This window comes from Rhinolophus ferrumequinum, chromosome 21 (genome assembly GCF_004115265.2).
Source record: "Rhinolophus ferrumequinum isolate MPI-CBG mRhiFer1 chromosome 21, mRhiFer1_v1.p, whole genome shotgun sequence".
Lineage (NCBI taxonomy): Eukaryota > Metazoa > Chordata > Mammalia > Chiroptera > Rhinolophidae > Rhinolophus > Rhinolophus ferrumequinum.
The window spans coordinates 48,826,218-48,843,989 of NC_046304.1; the positions used below are offsets into that span (position 1 = coordinate 48,826,218).

Here is a 17,772-nt window from a genome sequence, read left to right on the forward strand (position 1 = left end):
ACTAAATATATTTTTGGAATTTGCTGCGGGCCAATTAAAAATGGATTGCGGGCCGCGGTTGGCCCGTGGGCTGCAGTTTGGACACCCCTGCTCTAGTGTTTGTCTTCACTGGGTTCTGGGCATGAGAGCTCACATTATTTTGCTCCAGCCCTAAGAGGGTCCATTAAATTGGTTAATCCTATTTCCTTATAGAGAAGTTGGAGGCCCCACTCACTCCAGTTTGGTGTTTGCCATGATGTATGACTCTTGGTCGATCGTTTCATTTTCTGGAATGAGCTGATCTCCAAGGCCCCTTCCCATACAAACGCTCTATGACTTCCATCTCTATCCTGAGTTCTGTGCCCCCTAACTTGTCCCCCTCCTGGGGTTAGTGGAGACGGTCCTGGATGGACACCTTGGGGTGTCACCAGGGCCTGATATCAGCATAGTTTGGGATGGAACCTTAGTGCCCTGAGGCCCTCCCTGACCTGGACTATTCATTCCCACACCCTTGGCAGAGGCTCTTTCCCTCCTCGGTTCCCTGTTCTTGGGAACCACCTGGAGCTCTTTCACGGGCAGGCCAACCTTTGCTGAGCAGCCTGGGAAAATCCCCAAGATACCAGGCCTGGGGCTCAAGGCAAGGCCCGCAATCACTGTGGGAAAACCCCCAGGCCTCCAGGTCATAAGCCCTCCTCTCAGGGAGTTAACACACACCAGGGCTCCGGGGCAGCCCGTGCACCCAGGGAGGATGACAGCAGGTCGCCCCAGGGGCTCTTTGGGGACAGGGTGGTGTCCGATTGGTGTTTGAATCTCCACTGTGGGTAGGCACATAGCACAGTGGCCAGATGGATGGATTAGCAGTGTCCAGAGCCCCACAGCCCTCCCTTCTCCCCGTTACAACCCTAGACTCACACTGACCTTGTCTAGTAACCCCCTCAATGAACTCACTGGGCCACACACAGGGTCACACATCCTCTTAGGACTGCAGCTCCCAGGTTCAGGGACTGAGGGAGGTGCCGTGTCAGGGGACCCCTGAGTGGGGTGGGGGAGATGCTGCTCACCAGGCTGGGGACCCTCTGGGGACAGCAGGCAGCAGGAGGGTAGAGCTAGGCCTGAAGAAATGACGGTGTGGGTCGAGGGTGGGGGCAGAGCAGAGAGGCCATGGAGTTTACTGAAAACGAGTCCACACGTAGGGTCAGAACATCTGGGTCGTGTGACCTCGGAGGATTCACTTCATCTCTGAGTCTTGTCTGTAAGGAGGGTCTGGTAACAACCGAGAGCATAGGAGGTTAGCAGACTGATGGAAGGAGGCAAAGCATGTGCCCTTGCTTTGTGAACTGTCCAGGCCAACGTAAGGGACGCTGGTAACTATTTGGTTGTTGCTAAGTCAAACTTTGGGCTTCTGGGGAGTGTGGTGGCCCCTCCGTCCCTCTGCCAGGGAAAGGACAGATGGCACAGGCACCCCACACCTCCCCCAAGAGTCCTAGCTGTCGCTGTGCATCACCATGTTGTTAACACATGCCCCTGACCACTGAGTGGGGACATTTCCAGGAAGCTGGGAGATGATACTGTCTTGTTTATCCGGGAGGGAGAAAAAGATGGGCTCCTCAGAAAAATAGCATAGGCTTCTGCTAAAGACGGTGAGCCTCAGAAACAGGGGCCCTGGAAGGAATGTTCCGTGTGGTTCCCAGATTTCTGAAGCCCAGAGCTTCACCCACCAGTAACCCTGGGACAAGCCATAGCCCAGCATTGCCTCTCAGGAGACACCTCCTCTTGGCATTTCCTGAAGAGCCGGATAATGAACATAGTCCCTGGAGTCAGACAATCCTGGGCTGGAATCCCAACAGTGTGACCTGAGAGAAGTCATTTGAGCTCCATGGGACTCAGTTTTCTCATCTATAAATTGGGACCACATGGAACTGGTATGAGTTTGGTGGATAATGCAGGTCAGAGCTCAGCATAGAGCTGGGGCCACCCGAGGGCTCTCCATGTGGACACCAGCCTGTCTCAAAATTAAGGGTCCACGGGTGACCTTCTGGAACAAGTTTTTTGTGAGAGTCCCCCCCCCCGTGGGTACAGAGTGGACCCACACCCGTTAGTGTTTCCCAGAATTGAGCTAACAGAAAAAAAAATGACCCTTATTATCTGCAAGAGGCAGTCCTGGACTTCTGATAAAGGAGTCTGTCAGGCTCCGGAGGCTTACCAGAACTTTCTCTCATTGTCTCTGGGGAGGGGTGGGCAGAGACCCAGCTCTGTGGGAGGGCATCCCATGAGAGCCAGACACCCTCCTGGGCCTCCAGAGAGATAGAAAGAAAAGGGACTAGGGGGAAGGAAAAATCTGTGCTCAGAAAAGCCTTCTTGTCTCCCCTAGAACCTGACTCAGAGGCAAACGGAGTCTAAATAATGCGTATTGAGAAAAGGCAAGGTCACTGTCATCTGTGGAGCACGTTACTGTGGGTTAGGAATTCTGCATCTCAATCCCATGGAGTAGTTGCTACCCTCATTCCCATCTTTTCAGATTAAAAACAGGAAAGGCTAAATAACTTGCCAAAGGTTACACAGCTAAAGTCCAGACCCTGGACCGGAAAATCCTGACAGGTCAGGCTTCAGAGCCCATAGTTGTAGCCACAAAGCCACGAGACAGCAGGAAAGGAAACAGATTCTAGCTGAAGTGGGGATGATCTTGCTACCATACAGAGCCCTGGTGGGCAAGGGAAGGTCGCTCGGAGAGACAGGCCATCATCTTACCAAGCAGACAGACCCCTATCTGCCCAGAGAGGCTCTACATCGTTTCAAGGAGAACAGACACCCCCCACTTCAAGGCAGTTCTTCAAAGCACACAATAAAGTCCCCCTTTGTCTTCGTCACATCACCACCCCCAGCCCACATCCACACCAAAGACACCAATTAAATCCCTTCCTGGAGCTCAGTGCATGGCCTGTGGTGAAGAGAAGGACTGGAGCTAAAGGCATCACTCAGCATCCTCTCCATCTCAATGTGATGTGACACATCTGCCCAGATGTTCCAAGCGCTTAAAGGAACAGCGCCCTCAAATCAGAAAATTCTTGTGCTTGTGCATTTTGTTGGGGTGTTCCCACGGCCATCCCTCCCTTTGCACTGAACCCCCCAAATCCCAGACCCTAGGGTTGAACATCTGTTTGTACACTTCTGTCTGACCTTGGGGTCTCCCTAACTTTCCTAGCCCTCTGGGCACACAGAGCAGGGCTTCTCTGGAAGAAAGACCTTTGAGAGGTATCTGCCTTGTCCCCTGACGAAGCAAATCTGCCTCACTTTCACGCCAGTGGGATTGTATCTTGAGCCAATGGCTGCAAAGAAGGGGTGAGAATGGAGAAGGGCCCGGCATCTCTGTCCCTTCATGCGGTGGGGAGAATGAGGAAGAGGTAAAGGAAACCATGTCTGTGGGCTGGGTGTAATTGTCAAAGCTCATCACGGTGGCTAGAGATTGTTTTCTCCAGAGTTTTCAGTTTCCTAAGCGTTGTCTTGTGTGCGCATGCGTGTTTGTGTGTTTCTGTGTGTGTGTGTGTGTGTGTGTGTGTGTGTCCTTCCTCTGCTCCTGCAAAGCCTTTGAGTCACAACAATAACTCATCCGAGCCTCATGTCAAGGTTAATTTACACTTCCCCAGCTTGATGGCTTGATGCCTCTGGACGCTGGCTTTGTCCTCTCCCCAAGCCCTCTGTCACCTCCACAAGCCAGTTGCTCTTCAGAAAGTCATTGTGGTTGAAGGCAAAAGACATGTTAGGTCAGCTAGCAATGAGGGGTCAGTTTTAGGCAGCAGACTGCCTCGGGCCCAGATGAGAGCAGTTTCTGAGAAGCAAGTGGTCACGGCTGAGTGGCATCCAGGGAGTCCTCCCGTAAAGCAAAACTTTGCTCGTCCAAGACCACCCGAAGTTAACACGAAGAGCGTCTGGGGCAAGTAGGCTTACGGGCCTTGTAGTTGAATCTACAATAATTACATGGAAATTTGCAGAAGAGAATGTTTCCCCTTTTTTTTGAGCAAATAGTTGTGCAAATCTGCTGTGGTCCCAGGCCTCTCGCCACTAGGTTCAAGGAGGGTGAACATTGATTCCACCTTTGGAAGGCAGAAATGTCAAAGTTACGTTTGTAAGAAGAGCATATGAGATGGGAGATACTGCTGCAATTGTTTTTGAAGCTACCATCTGCCACAACCATGCTTACAAACTATTTTTTTAGTTGCTAATATTTAAGCATAAGAGAACTTACATACATTTGTGTTTCCGATTCTGGAAGAATCAGAACTTGGCAACATGGGGCTCTCATCTCCCCAGGCAGCACAGCAGTCAGTGAGAACTGCCCCTGTTAGGAGGCTGGCGGGTTTAGGTGACCCACAGCCTGCACCCCCCTCTCCTGGGGTCCAGTATCAGTGGCCGTCTAGTCACTGTGCATAGCTAGGACTGCCCTTACACTCACCTGCTTCTCTCCTGTGTGTCCTCGCTGCCCGTTCCCGGGGGTCTGAGGGTGCCCCCGGGTCCGGCTGTGCAGAGGAAGCTTCCTGAGGCAGAACCCCAGGAACTCCCCTGAGGTGAAGTCATGGTGTCATGACTGGAAACACTCCACCCCCACCCCAAGAGCCGACAGAGGCAACAGAAATGAGCTGGCCTCTGATTCACAGCCCCAGCGTCTCTAGGACTGGTCTAGGCAGGAGGCCGAGGCCGGACAAGCACAGGCAGCTGGCTGATTATGGAGGGCAGGGTGAGGTGGGGGTGGGGAGGGGAGCTGGAAAACTGCAAACAGATGTGGTCAGAGCCACCCTCACTGGGCCCCACCGGTCCACCGCCCGCCTCTGCCCTGCCCCCACCGTTCTCCTTCCAAGAAATGAGATGGAGGCTACTTCTGAGGTGGCGTCCCTGACTTCCTGCCATTCTCATCCATTCCAGTCTTGTCGTCTTCCCGGATCTTCCCTGCTACTGGCCAAAACCCCTTACAACGCATGCCTCTAAAGTAAACCATGCCAGGATTGCCGACCAGATTTCAATCTCATCCCCAGAGCCTTGAACTCAAGCAATGATTTTCTCCTCAGAAGAGACAGTGACACACACACAGTTCAGGACCAGAAGCCAGGAAAGGGGTCTTAGCTCTAGGCCTCCCACGGGAGTACAGGCAGGCCCCTTCACCCCAAAGAGCACCAAGCTCTTTTCAAGCTGGGACACAGGGTGTTTCGGCTGGACCCCAGCCATCGGGGACATCACTGGAGACCCTGGCCCGTTCACCTCGGGCAGGTTACTTTGGCCTCTCTTTGTTTCCACGTCTGCCTTTGTAACAGTGAATGAATGAATGGATGCAAAATGCTTAGGAAAGTGTCTGGCTGAGGATGAGCTGCTGTTCAGAGATACACAGGTACAGGTGTCCTGATGGGGGTTCCCTCCATGTAGCCTGTTTTGCTGGCGGGTCCTAGTAGAAGTTGTGGGATGTGGAACCTTGTCTTGAGAGGGTGTGTGGTCCTCGGCACCCAGAGGGGGAAGCCTGCCCGGCCTCACCACATCCCAGGCACAGTGCCCGGCCCAGAATGCCAGGTCTGCCCGCCACCCACACTCAGGCTGGCTGCACCCCTTCTTCTCCCCAGCTGTTCTCCCGACCCCCTGCCCTGACCCAGTGACAGCCACAGAGGGAGAGAGGCCCCCTCTGTCACCAGCATCTAGTCACCAGCATCTGTGATTAATATTTTGCAGGTTGGTGGTGGGTGAGGGTTTTTCCTGACCCTCAGGGAAGGACTGTTGTTTGGCTCCTAGTGAGAGGTGGAAACAATTTAAAAAGAGGGAAGGTTGGAGAGAAACAGGAAAACAAGCATCCCATAGTTGCCAATTTAATTCAGTGCTGGCTGGCACTTTTCTACAGAAATCTAAGACTGGGAGGGAGAAGCAAAGGGAGGCCCAAGGTCTGGGAGGGACCTGGTCCTGGGATCCTGCCAGACTCTGTAAGTCTACTGAACCTAAACTCCAAGAGATAAAAGATGCACTTTGGATCTCCAAGCAGAGCTTATTCCTCGTTCCTTAGGGCTGCCATAATAAATAACTGTAAACTGGGCAGCTGAAACCAACAAAAATTTATTCTCTCCTGGTTCTGGAGACTAGAAATCCAAAGTCAAAGTGTGGGCAGGGCCAGGCTCCCTCTAAAGGCTCGAGGGAAGAATCCTTTCTTGCTTCTGCCCAATTCCAGTGGTTTCTGGCTGCATCATTCCAGTCTCTGCCTGTGTCTTCTCATGGTCTTCTTCCCTTGTGTGTCTCTCTGTGTCCTCTCTGCTCCTTATAAGGACACCAGCCGTGGGTTTAGGGCCCACACTAAGGCAGTATGACCGCATCTTAACTAATCCCAGCTGCCAAGATCCCACCTCCAAATCAGGTCACATTCTGAGGTTCCAGGTGAAGGTGAATTTTAGGGGACACCACTCAACCTCCTACAGTAGTACCCTACAGACTATATTTTGGGGAGGGGTGTCACACCAGAGCTCTATAGAGAGTCCAGCAAGTGTAGACTTGACCGGAAGCCACTTTAGACCAGAGGGTAGCAAACTCTGCTTCTTGTTGGGTGGTCGATGGGCTAAGAATGATTTTTAAATGATTCATTCTAAAATGATTCAGAAAAAATAAAAACCAGAATGATATCTCCTCACAGGTGAAAATTATATGAAGTTCTAATTTCAGTGCCCATAAATATAACTGGACTGGAACACAGCCATGCACATTTATATATTGTCTTTGGCTGTTTCCTCACCAGGACCAATTGCTACACAGAGACCGTAGCCAGAAAATGCTGAATTATTTACTATCTGGCCATTTAGGGAGAAGGTTTGCCCCATGTAGATAGCATTGCCCTGAAACAATGTTCCCTGCCTGGCCTGTGGCTGCGCAGATTGCACAGGCCTCCTCCCCAAGGGCCCAGGTCCGCTCCTCCAGGTCCCTTCCTCCAGGTCCAGCAACATCTGAGCCCTGGGTGAAGGCTGCGTGGTTACATGGGGGGCGGGGCTGTAGTAGAGCCAGTCAGGCCTGGGGTCCAATCTTGGCTCCGGCACTTACCCAGCAGGTCTCTTCCCGGTCCATGTCAGGTGTCCTTATCTGTTAAATGGGGGGAAACGTGAAATTCCTGTATTGTGGGCCTGCCGTGGGGATTAACCAAACGGTAGAAAAGGCCTTCAGCATTGAGCCCAGTCAACACAGGTCAGCTGCTCTCATTGATGTCATTAGGTTCTAGCTGACACAGGAGGTTGCCAGCCACAGAAAGTCAACAGCCTTGTAAATTCTCTCATACGCTAGAAAATCCCGCCTATTCTGGTGAAAGCTCCAGCAAGCCTCTTTGGGCCTAATTCCATTCTTTATCAACATTGAGAAAAGAGAGTAAGAGAAATACCTATCGTTAGCCTTGGGTGTAAGAGTGGAACTTTCCATGGAAAAAACATTAGAAGACACGGTGAGCACCATCGCGGGCCTGCCGGCGCCCACATGACCCTCCTGTCCACGCCCCACCTTACTGTTTGCCCCCTGGGGAGGCTGGCCTGTGAGGACCACATTCCAGTGACCTGTCACTGCCCGCTGGGTTTGGACCGTAGGCAGCCCAGGCAGGAGACTGGAGGACAAAAAGGAGAGGCAGATCAGTGGGGAGAAGGTGATGCTTCAGCTCCCGACCTGCTGCTGTGGGGCGTCTCTGTGTCCGTCCAGCCTTCTCTGCCTGCAGGTTCCAGTATCGTCCTCCTCCACTGGCCATGTCAGACCCCGGTGATAATGGCACCCAGCTGTTCCCGACCTTACCACAACATGGGGAGTGGTCTCTATGAAACTCTCTTCAAATGATCCTGATTTGAGTGTACTGTTGCCTTCCAGCATGACTGATACATTCTGAAAGGCCGGTTGTGTTCTCCCCACCTCCAAACCACCCCTCCCCCCGCCACAAAAAAATTGCTGAGATTCAGAAGTTTTCTTTTGAGATGATTTCCAGCTAGGAAAAGTCCTGCAGCAGGCAGAGCACGACTCAGTGAGGACTGGAAGTGGGGACTGATTGAGCCGGAATGGTGCCCAGAGCCAGAAGCTCTTGGATCATTCCACAGAAGTGTCATTTTATCCACGAACAATAGCGATAATCCCTTACATGTGTAGAGTGTTGCATGACTTACGAATTATGTTCACACGTAATAGCTCTTCTAAGACCCACACGCTCTTTGGCGAGGGACACAGAGGGGTTTTCAGCATCCCCATTTTCTGGAGGAGGAAACTGAGGTTCTGAAAGTTTTGTAGAAGCCCCCACCTCTGGTGGAGAGTTAGGGTTTGGGCCAGGTGGCCGATTTAGCAAAGAAAAATAGAGGCTGCCGGGTTCAATCTCAATTTCAGATAACAAATAATATTTTAGGATACATAGGTCCTGTGCAAAATTTGGTTTGAGTTTTATCTGGCAACCCTACCTTTAACCAGGTTTCCTCCGTCCAAGGGCTGTGTTTTCTGCTGTATCAGCTGTGTTGACCAATAAGATGTCTGCAGACTAGCACCAGCATGATTTCCCCCATTTCGACCAGCTGTCACAAACAATCCGTCAGTCTTGGGGACTGGGAGTGGAGATTGGGGGGAGGTGCTAGAGATGGAAGACGTGTTTCTTGTTTTCTTTAGCAACTCTGTTAATAAGACCCTCTCTTTCAAAAGGGTCTAGGCAAGGCAGTGTCCTCCAGACACCAGTGTGTCCCAGAGCCCTTGGTAGGGAGAACTGAGGACAGTAGTAGACAGTAGGGGCAGGAGTTAGGGTCTGAGAAAGCAACAAGAGGGACGAGCGTCCCTCTGAATTTGGGGTCACAGTACTCCAAATTCTGAGCAGATCTGACGGTAGAAGAAACCTGACTTGCAGCCTCTTCCATGCCACACCCTCCCCTCCCCCGTGCCAAATCACAGCTTGTGCCCAGGAGATGGTCCCTTTAGTTCTCCAAGACCGTCAACATGTCAGTCCTAGGGCCATCAGTAGGGGAACCAGATAACATATTGACCAAAGCGAAAGGTAGCATTATTAATACTTACAGCGGGACGATAGGAGTCACCTATGCTGACCCCATGCATCAGCCACTTTATCTGGGCCCCACAAGGAGCTGCTGAGCAGATCCTAAACCCTGCAAGACCATGTGGCTACAGAGGGCTGGGTGCAGCCAGCCCAGCTCCCCAGTACCCTGCAAGCCCACGTACCTGAGCTGTATGTCTAAGGAAGGCCACAAGGAGGGGCCTCCCTGTCGGTACTACATTGTGCCCATGTCACTGCAACAGCCTTCAGGGCAGAGTCCAGGGTGACACGGCCGAGGGTGTCACTGCATCCAGATCTTCTGGAACAATGCATGGTGCTGTTTGGGCTTTGACCCCATGCCCTTTGGGGTAACCTGGCCCTGGCAGCAGCTCGGGCTAAGTAGTAATGAGCCCTGACGCACAGGGCTTGGTTGACTTGGACAGTCAACATTGGCAGAAAAGGGAACCAAACACTATTTAGTTATTTTCATCCCCATGGTACTGTTTAGCTTCTGAACAATTGGCTCTATATAGCCCAAACAGTCCCCAAATAGGAAGTACTAAGGTCTCCTGGATTTCCTCAGAGCCTCTCAGGGCCGGCATTCAAGAAGGGTGGTTGCAAAATGTGCCGGGAGCCTTGTGGCAGGTGGTGGGGGCAGCTCTTCTTGAGTCTGATGGAGCCAGTTGACCAGACCAAGCTGGAGCCTTACTGCTCAGGCCCAGTCAAGGCTCACTGCCCCTTCTTACACTGTATGGTATAAGAATCTCCTCCATAAACTCCGGAGCCAGCTGCTTCCTCCCTGCCAGAAGCTAGGAAATCAAAAAGAAAAATAGTGGTCGCCATCTCCATCTGTTGACTCCAGCCAAGCCCCATTACCAAAGTGCTTTGCCATCAAAATCGGGAAACTGAAAAAAACAGCATCTATATGATGGTTCCGGACTTGCCCTTCCATGTACGGGACAGAGAAACTGGGATGGAAGCATGTGTGTGTGTGGGGGGGTGGTAGGGGCGGTGGGGCGTCAGGAGAGAACCCCCCTGGAGGTCACCTCTGTCTGAATGGTTTTTTCCCTATTCTTTGCTCCATGAATCTGATACTAAAAAAGGCAGACGGGTATTGCACCCATTCCACAGATGAGATAGTGGAGGCTGGCAGAGGTTGAACCCAAGTTCAAGTTCCAGCTGGAATTTTGCTCTTTTTGGTCAGTCTTGCCAACCAAAAGTGCTTTTCCCATTTAGTAACTCTGGGAGCTTTAAGAAAAGAAACTCCACTGAATTCTGAGAGACCTCCTTGATGTTTTCCAGGTGAAGTTACCTTTTCTCGGTGGAAAGAAGTACTGTGTATAATCCAAACCAGTGCATGATAATCCCACCACGGAGCTTTGGCTTTGGAAAGCTCCTTCCTTTCTCCCTCCCTCCTTCCTTCTCAGCAGATTTACCTTCCTCATTTTTTTGGTGCAGACATTGTCTTTTTTTTTCCAGGGTATTTGATTGATAATGGAGCTGGAGACAGCCAAAGTCCATGCCCACTGGCCACAGTTAGGGCGGGGCCAGTCTGGGATTAGAAATGAATGAGAAGATTGCAATTAAAGAGTGTTGTGTGACTTGAGAACAAACATGATTTGACAACCAGAAAGACATGCCGTTGGTGGTCAAAGCCCTTTCTTTCAAATCTCATTTCATTGGATCTTTCCATTGAGCTGATCGGTGGTAGATTACACACAGTTTGTAAGTTACCATTCTAGAACTAGAACCCACTCTTCTGGGAGTTGCATTTCATGTGTGGGTTGGGTTCAAATTATGTGTAATGTAAAGATTATGTGTAGTCAAAATTACCCTTGCAAATCCCTTAAGCACCTTGAAAACTGGCCATCAAGTACAGAATGCATGGTCTGCACTGCAATATATACAGGAGAAGCTCTCTTATCTGAACTTCACTTAACCAACTGGCCACGTTCAATGATTCTCTGTATTCCTTCTGCGAACCATTAAATGCCCATAGTCCCTGAATACTGAAGGCTAAGAGTCTGTATACACTTCTGCTCCTGCCGAATCGAGTTGGATGTTTACAGAGTCTATTATCACTGTTCCCAAACTTGTTTGTGCCGGTTGTACTTTTTATAGTAATCACACAATTTAATTAAGTATGATGTAAGTGCCTAAGATAAGAATGCGAAAGAATTGTTATTTCTTTGAAAATTACATCGAATGCTTTGGAAAAGGAGTACGTTGCAAAAGTAAAGAGCATCTTGAATTAATCATGGACAGGAACTGTAAACTATTAGGGAAAAAATGATAAAATCTGGGACTCTGCTCTTATAGCAACTCATAATTTCTACTCTGCTAAATTGAGGTGCTCCATATTCTTCTGTTTCTCCAATTTGGGAGGCAGCAATCTGCCCTGTCCCTTTACTTCTCTGATGGATCTGAGAAGAGTTCGTTGTTGTTTTTTTTTTTTTTAGCATATTCAGCTTTTTACTTGTTCTTAGGGTGGACCGGCAACTTCCAAGCTCCTTGCATGCAGAACTGGAAACCGGCAGTCTTCAATTCCTAATTTCTATACGTTTTTGCTTTGCTTTAAAGAGATCGAAACTGGAATTCACTGAGGATGCATTAGAGATGTGGTTTATGTAAGAAAGACAACAGAGAACTCTATACGTGGAGCCCATTCTCAGAAAAAGAAAAATACTATGGCTCAACATTAAGATTGGTGAATGAGTTTACATTTGTGAGTTATAGAAATAGTGTATAATGTACATATATGTGTGTGTGTGTATATACACACACACACATATATTTAAAATTCCCTGCTTTATCTGTTTTGATTCTACACCGCAGCCTCTGTGTGAATAAATGTCTCATGTACTTAATAGAACAATGCAGGCCATGTGAGCTCAGTAGACTCATTGAGCGGCATTACACTCCATTAAACTCATCTTTCCTTCACTCTCTCTTATTTGAACCCATCTGACTTAATTTACGTGAGCTAAATGTGGTATCACGGGACACCACTGCACGCATAAATTCAGGGAGTCAAGCCTTAACTGTAAACCTGGGTGGATTAACTGGGTTAGACCCACCCACCACCACCGTGGTTCTCACTGTATGAGGACCCCTACGGCCCGGGGTGCTGGTTTTGTAGAAACTAAAGTGAAAATGGGCAAATCTAACATATCAGAAAGGCAGCAGGTATGTCTCCAGAGAGAGCCGGATGGCTTTAGTACAAAGCCTGGCTTTTCCAATTCTCAGGGGCAAGCCACTTACATTTTCCCTCATCCAGCTCCCCTCCTAGGGGGTTGTCACAAGGATTTTAGGAGTTAATCCATGTAAAGTCATTAGAACAGTGCCTGGCACAGGGTGACTGCCATACAAGTGTTAGCTATTGCTATTATTAACCATTACCATTTTGCCTCTGATTTGGCATCATCTGAGAAGCTCTTATCCTAGAAGCGTAAAACAAAGAAAATAGTCCATTTTACTTGAAGGAATAGATGTCCATTCACCTACGAATGAAGAAAGCAAACAAGTTGGACCCTTGACTCTCTCTGCAAAAGCACAGAATGGCTAACAATGAGTGTTTGGGGAGCAGATGGCTTGAGCATCAGATGGGGGCGGGGTCCTCATTTACCTTCCAGGGAAAATGAATGTTGCTTCAGAACTCAAAAAAAAAAAGTTTATTTATAAAATACTGACAAGTTTGACAGGACATGGGACTTCTCATGGTATAGATTTCAAATCAGTTTCTTCCTTACCTTTCATTTAAAAAATAAACCTGCTAACAAGCTATATGACATATAGATATATATATATATATTTCTTACAGATAGACACCGGCCATAATGAATACTCTCCCCATAATTTTTCATTATATCTTTTAAATCAAAAAATAAAGATTTGTGTTGGTTTTTGTTTTTGGAGTCTATGAGTAAAGAAAGGTAACGCATTTAAATGCTTTTGGTTTTTCTTACAGAAACAAATGGTGGCGGTGGGGGGGGTCCCAAGAGGGCACCTGTGCTCAGGGTGGTGGTCAGGGTTGCCCTGGGCAGGACCACACAGAGGCAGGCACTCAGGAGCCAGTGGCTGCCGCTCACATGGTACCCCCTCCCCGCATCCTCGCCTCTAGCCCCTCCCCCAGTGTGGGCACCATGGGAAGGTGAGGGAAGCCCTGCCCAGGGTGGGCTATGCGGTGGCTCCGGCACCTTTGAAAGCACTGCCCAGGGAGGTGTGGGCAGAGTCAGAAGGCCTTGAAACAGTGTGTACCAGTGGGGCAGCGGGAAGTGTCCTGTCTCCTCTGGATCACGACGGCAGTGTCAGGACAGGCAGCCTGGGTTTGCAAACTCCCTGGAGCCCTGAGAGGAAGGTGCTTCTGGAACTCGGAGCAGCTTTTTGGTTGTCTTGGCAGCCTGGGTTTGGAGCTGATGGGAACCTGGAGGCATGGCCAGGAGGGGGAAGGGCAACCCTGGTGTGCCAAGTGTGGGCTGCTGGGTGCAACACCAGGAGACTTCCCAAGGTCAGACCCAAACAGAGCCGAAGGTGCCAGGTGGCCAGTGTCCTGGTGTGAACCTGCTTCAGATGGAGTCACGTGGACAGGGGTCCTGGCATCACTGGCCCAGGAAACCATAGGTCATGGTGGCTCCCTGGTACCCATGGGCAGTGCCCACCACACCGTCCCCATGCAGCCAGGTATCTGGATGGGGGTTGGGAGCCTCCACTGCCCCAGCAGATATGTAAACAAAGGCAAAATGATGTCCTCTCAGAAACCTAGAGTTCCCAGCTGGAGACCTGGTCTTCCAGGTGTGGCTGGGGCGGTGGAGGCAACATTTCGGATGGGTGGGTAGGGGCTAAAGGTGGACTTTCGCCTCGCGCCCAGCCTGCCTTCACGGCTCCTCTAAGAGCCCTGGTTTGCACAATTGTCCTCTTCCTCTCAGAAAACAGATCCCAGCTGTGACCCAAGTGGGACTGACTCAGGCTGCTGGTGCCTCACAGAGGACACAATTTACATCATAGAGGGAGTTGCAAGAGGCTTTGCTGACACACATGCAGTGTGTGTTCTGTGCATATCTGTGTGTGCATGTGCGTGAGCCCAAGGCAACGTCCCACCTGAACATGTGTCAGCGTGGGCGTGAATGAACATGTGGGGAGAGGACGGAGGGCGAACATTAGTGCTCTAGGCAAAGGAAATGTGGCCTCATATGCAACACATGTGTGTGCGTGTGCACGTGTGAGCACACGCACGCACACACACGTTTTTCCTCACCCCTGCTTCCTCCCAAAAAAATGCCCCACTGGGCTGGGCTTGAGTAATTCCCTAATGCAAATCAGGAATTTCCTTAAATGGTTAAACACACAGCAGATAGGGAAGAGGACCACGCTGTTAAAAAAAGAGAGAAGATGAAAGAGAAAGCAGCCACGTGACCACACGCGGGCAATTGCAGATGTGCTGTATGGAGATGCCAGATGTGTATGGAAGAGAATTTCAGGCCTGTGTCCCTCTTTGGGGGAAAGACTGTGTTTCTCTTCCAAGACCCCCTTCAAGGTGAAGCTCTGGACCCCGAGCTGGGTCAGACTGCCTGCTGAGCCATCTTCCAACTTCCCCTGTCCACGGTTCCCAGGGGTCCCAGTGCTTGGGGAGGAGCCCATGGCTGGGTGTGCTCTTTCCGCAGGCCCCTGGCCCTGCTTCCATCCAGTCACATGCTTTGGGGCCAGTAAGGAGGGGTACAGGCCCTCTCTTCCCTTGGCTTCCTTCCCAAATCCTCCACTCAGGCCTCCCCTAACTGTTCTCCTCACTCTCCAAAATAGGGCACTGCTTTCCCCACCCCTGCCCCTGGCAGGGCCAGCAGTACCCGTGCTGGGCACCCCAGTGAGCCCTGCCCACTAACGTGCTGGCCAGGTCATCTCATCTCCAGAGGGTGTGTCCATCCCCAACTGTGGGGGTGCCCAGGGAATTCGATAGAAAGTCTCCCCTCTCACCCCTAAATCCGGAACTCGAGCTGATGGGAAGATCCAGGCCATCAGAGTGGCTTTTTAAAGAACATTCCTTGGAGCAGCTTGTGTGCGTGTAAAAGCTTTGCCTCCCATGGGCTATTCTTGTCCCTGGGTCCCATCTGACCTGCTCCTCCTGGCCGGCCTGGCGATGCATCTCAGGACCTGTGTCCAGTTTAGGCCGGCCCCGCCTCGCTCCAGGCACTGCTGGGCTGAGCCAAGCCTAGAAGACATCACTGGGGGTTGGGACGGTCTTTGACTCTTCGTAAACCTTGTGCTGAGCAGCTTGGGCAAACTATGGCAACTCTGGTCTCTGGACCAGGGACTTGGCCCGTCCTCTGGGCTTCTGTGCCCCTGTGCTTAGAAGAGGGGTATTTTAGACACAGAGAACTGTGGGTGGAGAGTGAGAGGAGCACGGTTCGGAAAGTGAGTTCCTGTTTGGCTGGAAGAACCCAAAGGAATTTCCACTGGAGAGGATCCCTAAACCCTTTCCTTGTAAGTGTACAGGGTACGAGAGAGAGAGAGAGAGACAGAGAGACAGAGAGAGAGAGAAGGAAGGTGTCTGTCCAGGGAGAGTGGTGTGTCTGATATGGCCTTCCCTCTTCCCCGGCTAGCTCACCAGCCCCAGTCAAGCTGAATTTCCCTGTCCAAGGAGTGCCTTTTTCTCTCTTCCTTTAAGGAAGGGACAGGTAGTACCTGAATTGAAAAAAAGTTGCCTTTTTACATTCCTGTGTTACACCCAATTATCCCAGTGATTTGCAGCCCGTGCCCCTACTCTGTCCCCCGAGTTCTTTCTTCCTCATCTGTGCTCAGAAAGTGACATCAAGGAAAGGGATGGCTAGGCTCAGTGGTGGTGGTCGTGGTGGGGTGGGGGTGGTGGTGGGGGGACCCTCCCGCACGTCTAGGGGCCCTCTTCCTTGGATTCACAAGAAAAAAGCATATTAGGAACAAGGAGCTACCTAGGCAAATTCCCACCCTTTAGTTGTTTTCCTTTTTGTAAATAAACCAAATGGTTGGTGGGGAAGTTGGGCAAAGCAGGGGGGCAGTGGAGGGTGAGGAGCAGGGCAGGGGGCAGCAGGGCCATCCATTCCTGCCAGGGACAGGGAAGCATGTGGCACTGGTTGAGTGAAGAGAGAGGAGGTAAGCTTCACCCCCAGGGCTCTGGCATATGCAGAAGTCAGCCAGTTGGGTTTCCAGCAGTTTCTTCTCCCTTCAGCCACGCCTGTCGTGCAGCCCTCCAGCCCTCTGCCTTCTCTCTTCCTCTCCCTCCAGGGGCCCGACCCACTCGTGCCCACCACAGCTGCTCCCCCAGCTCCTCCCCACCCCTGAAGGAGCAGCAAACCCCGCAGTCCTGAAGCTGACCAATCGCTGGCCACACACGTCCTCTCGTGGTTTTCTTCTCCCTCCTTCTCACACCAGCTTTGCTGGCCCTGGAATCTGGAAAAATAAACTCAGGAGGTGAACAGTTGACTTGGTGTCTTGGTTTCTTGGTGTTTTTGTTTTCTGGCAGGCGGTGCTGCGGGGAGGGGGAGTTTGGTGCCATTTTTCTTTTCCCTTTTCCTCTTCAGACGTCAAACAAATGATGAAAATCCTGCTATAGGAGCCCGGGAGCCAGGGGCGAGGCTGCTGGGGGGGCGGTAGAGGGTGCTCTGCTGACTTGGGGGGTTAGGGGGGTTTTGGGGCGTTGGGGTCCGACTGGCCTTGGGCCGAAAGAGGCTGCCCTGCTGGGCACTGCTGCTGTTGGCCATGGTGGCGTGGTCTGGGTCCCCCGAGTCGCTCTCCGTGTAGCTGTAGGCCTGGGCCCTGGAGATCCCCTTTTGCTGCCGCCGCCACGAGTTGTAGTAAGTGGGGTCGCTGATGTAATGGTTGACAAAAGAGTGGGCCTTCTGGGGGTTCGGGTCGACCTCATACTCGCTGTCGCTTCCCTGGGAGGACAGAGGACGGGGTGTCAGTGGCCTGGGGGGGACAAGGCAGCGTGCTCAGGGCTGCGAGGCACACAAGTGCTCTGGTTTGAAAGTCCGCTCCGCCTCTTCCAAGCCCTGGACGGCGTGCCCCTCAGCACCCGCCAGGCCGGGAGCGTACAATGCCCTCTCACGCCTGACTCTTGCTTCCTTCAGCGCAGATCATGGCACAGAGCCATGGATCTTTGATGTGACTCCAAAGACCTCAGTTGTATTTTTTTTTTTTTTTTTGAAAATTGAGGTGAAATTCACATCACCTAAAGCTAACCGTGTTCAAGTATAAGACTCAGTGGCACTTAGCAAACTCACCATGTTGTGCAGCCATCACCGCTGTCTGGTCCCAAACATTTTCACCACCCCACAGGAAAGTTCTGTGCCCGTTAAGCAGTCACTTCCCATTCCGTCCTCCCCAGCCTCCCCCTTCCGCTGCCCCCACCCTTGGCAACTACAGATCCACTTCCTGTTTCTAGGGTTCTACCCCTTCTGGCTATTTCATACACATGGAATCATCCAATATGTGACTTTTGTGTCTGGTTTCTCTCACTTGGCAGAATGTTTTCGAGGTTGAACGCATCACGCCTTTTTAGTTTTGGTGTTTCTGATGCTTTGACGTCTGGGGCCTCGCTGACCCTGAGGGACTGCCCCTCCCAGAGCCGGTCAGTTCTTAGAGACAGTAAGCAGCCTCTCATATCCAGAGTCCACACCCCCACCATCCCCTCCAATGGGCTCTCACACATTGACCCCCTATCCCTGTCCCTAATTACCCAGGGCCAGGTACCAGCCAACCGGGGACAGCCCTGACCACTCGGAGCCCCTGAAGGTATTCAAACCAGCCTAAGCCTGCTT

General features: G+C 51.3%; 1 protein-coding gene and 1 long non-coding RNA gene across 2 annotated transcripts in view; both read right to left on the minus strand.

The window, feature by feature from the left end:
* Positions 1–6,077: 6,077 nt before the first annotated feature.
* On the minus strand, positions 6,078–7,827 carry LOC117013160 (uncharacterized). The gene is made up of 3 exons (XR_004421284.1): positions 7,639–7,827; positions 7,033–7,071; positions 6,078–6,261 (listed from the first exon to the last, which is right to left on the minus strand). It is a non-coding gene; the product is annotated as an uncharacterized LOC117013160 (long non-coding RNA).
* A 4,865-nt stretch (positions 7,828–12,692) lies between these two features.
* Positions 12,693–17,772, minus strand: part of SDK2 (sidekick cell adhesion molecule 2) — a 251,570-nt gene continuing 246,490 nt past the window's right edge. The window contains exon 45 of the mRNA XM_033091048.1: positions 12,693–16,890. Coding sequence (XP_032946939.1) covers positions 16,537–16,890 — 354 coding nt within the window. The 3' untranslated portion in view covers positions 12,693–16,536. The remainder of the gene's footprint in view (positions 16,891–17,772) is intronic.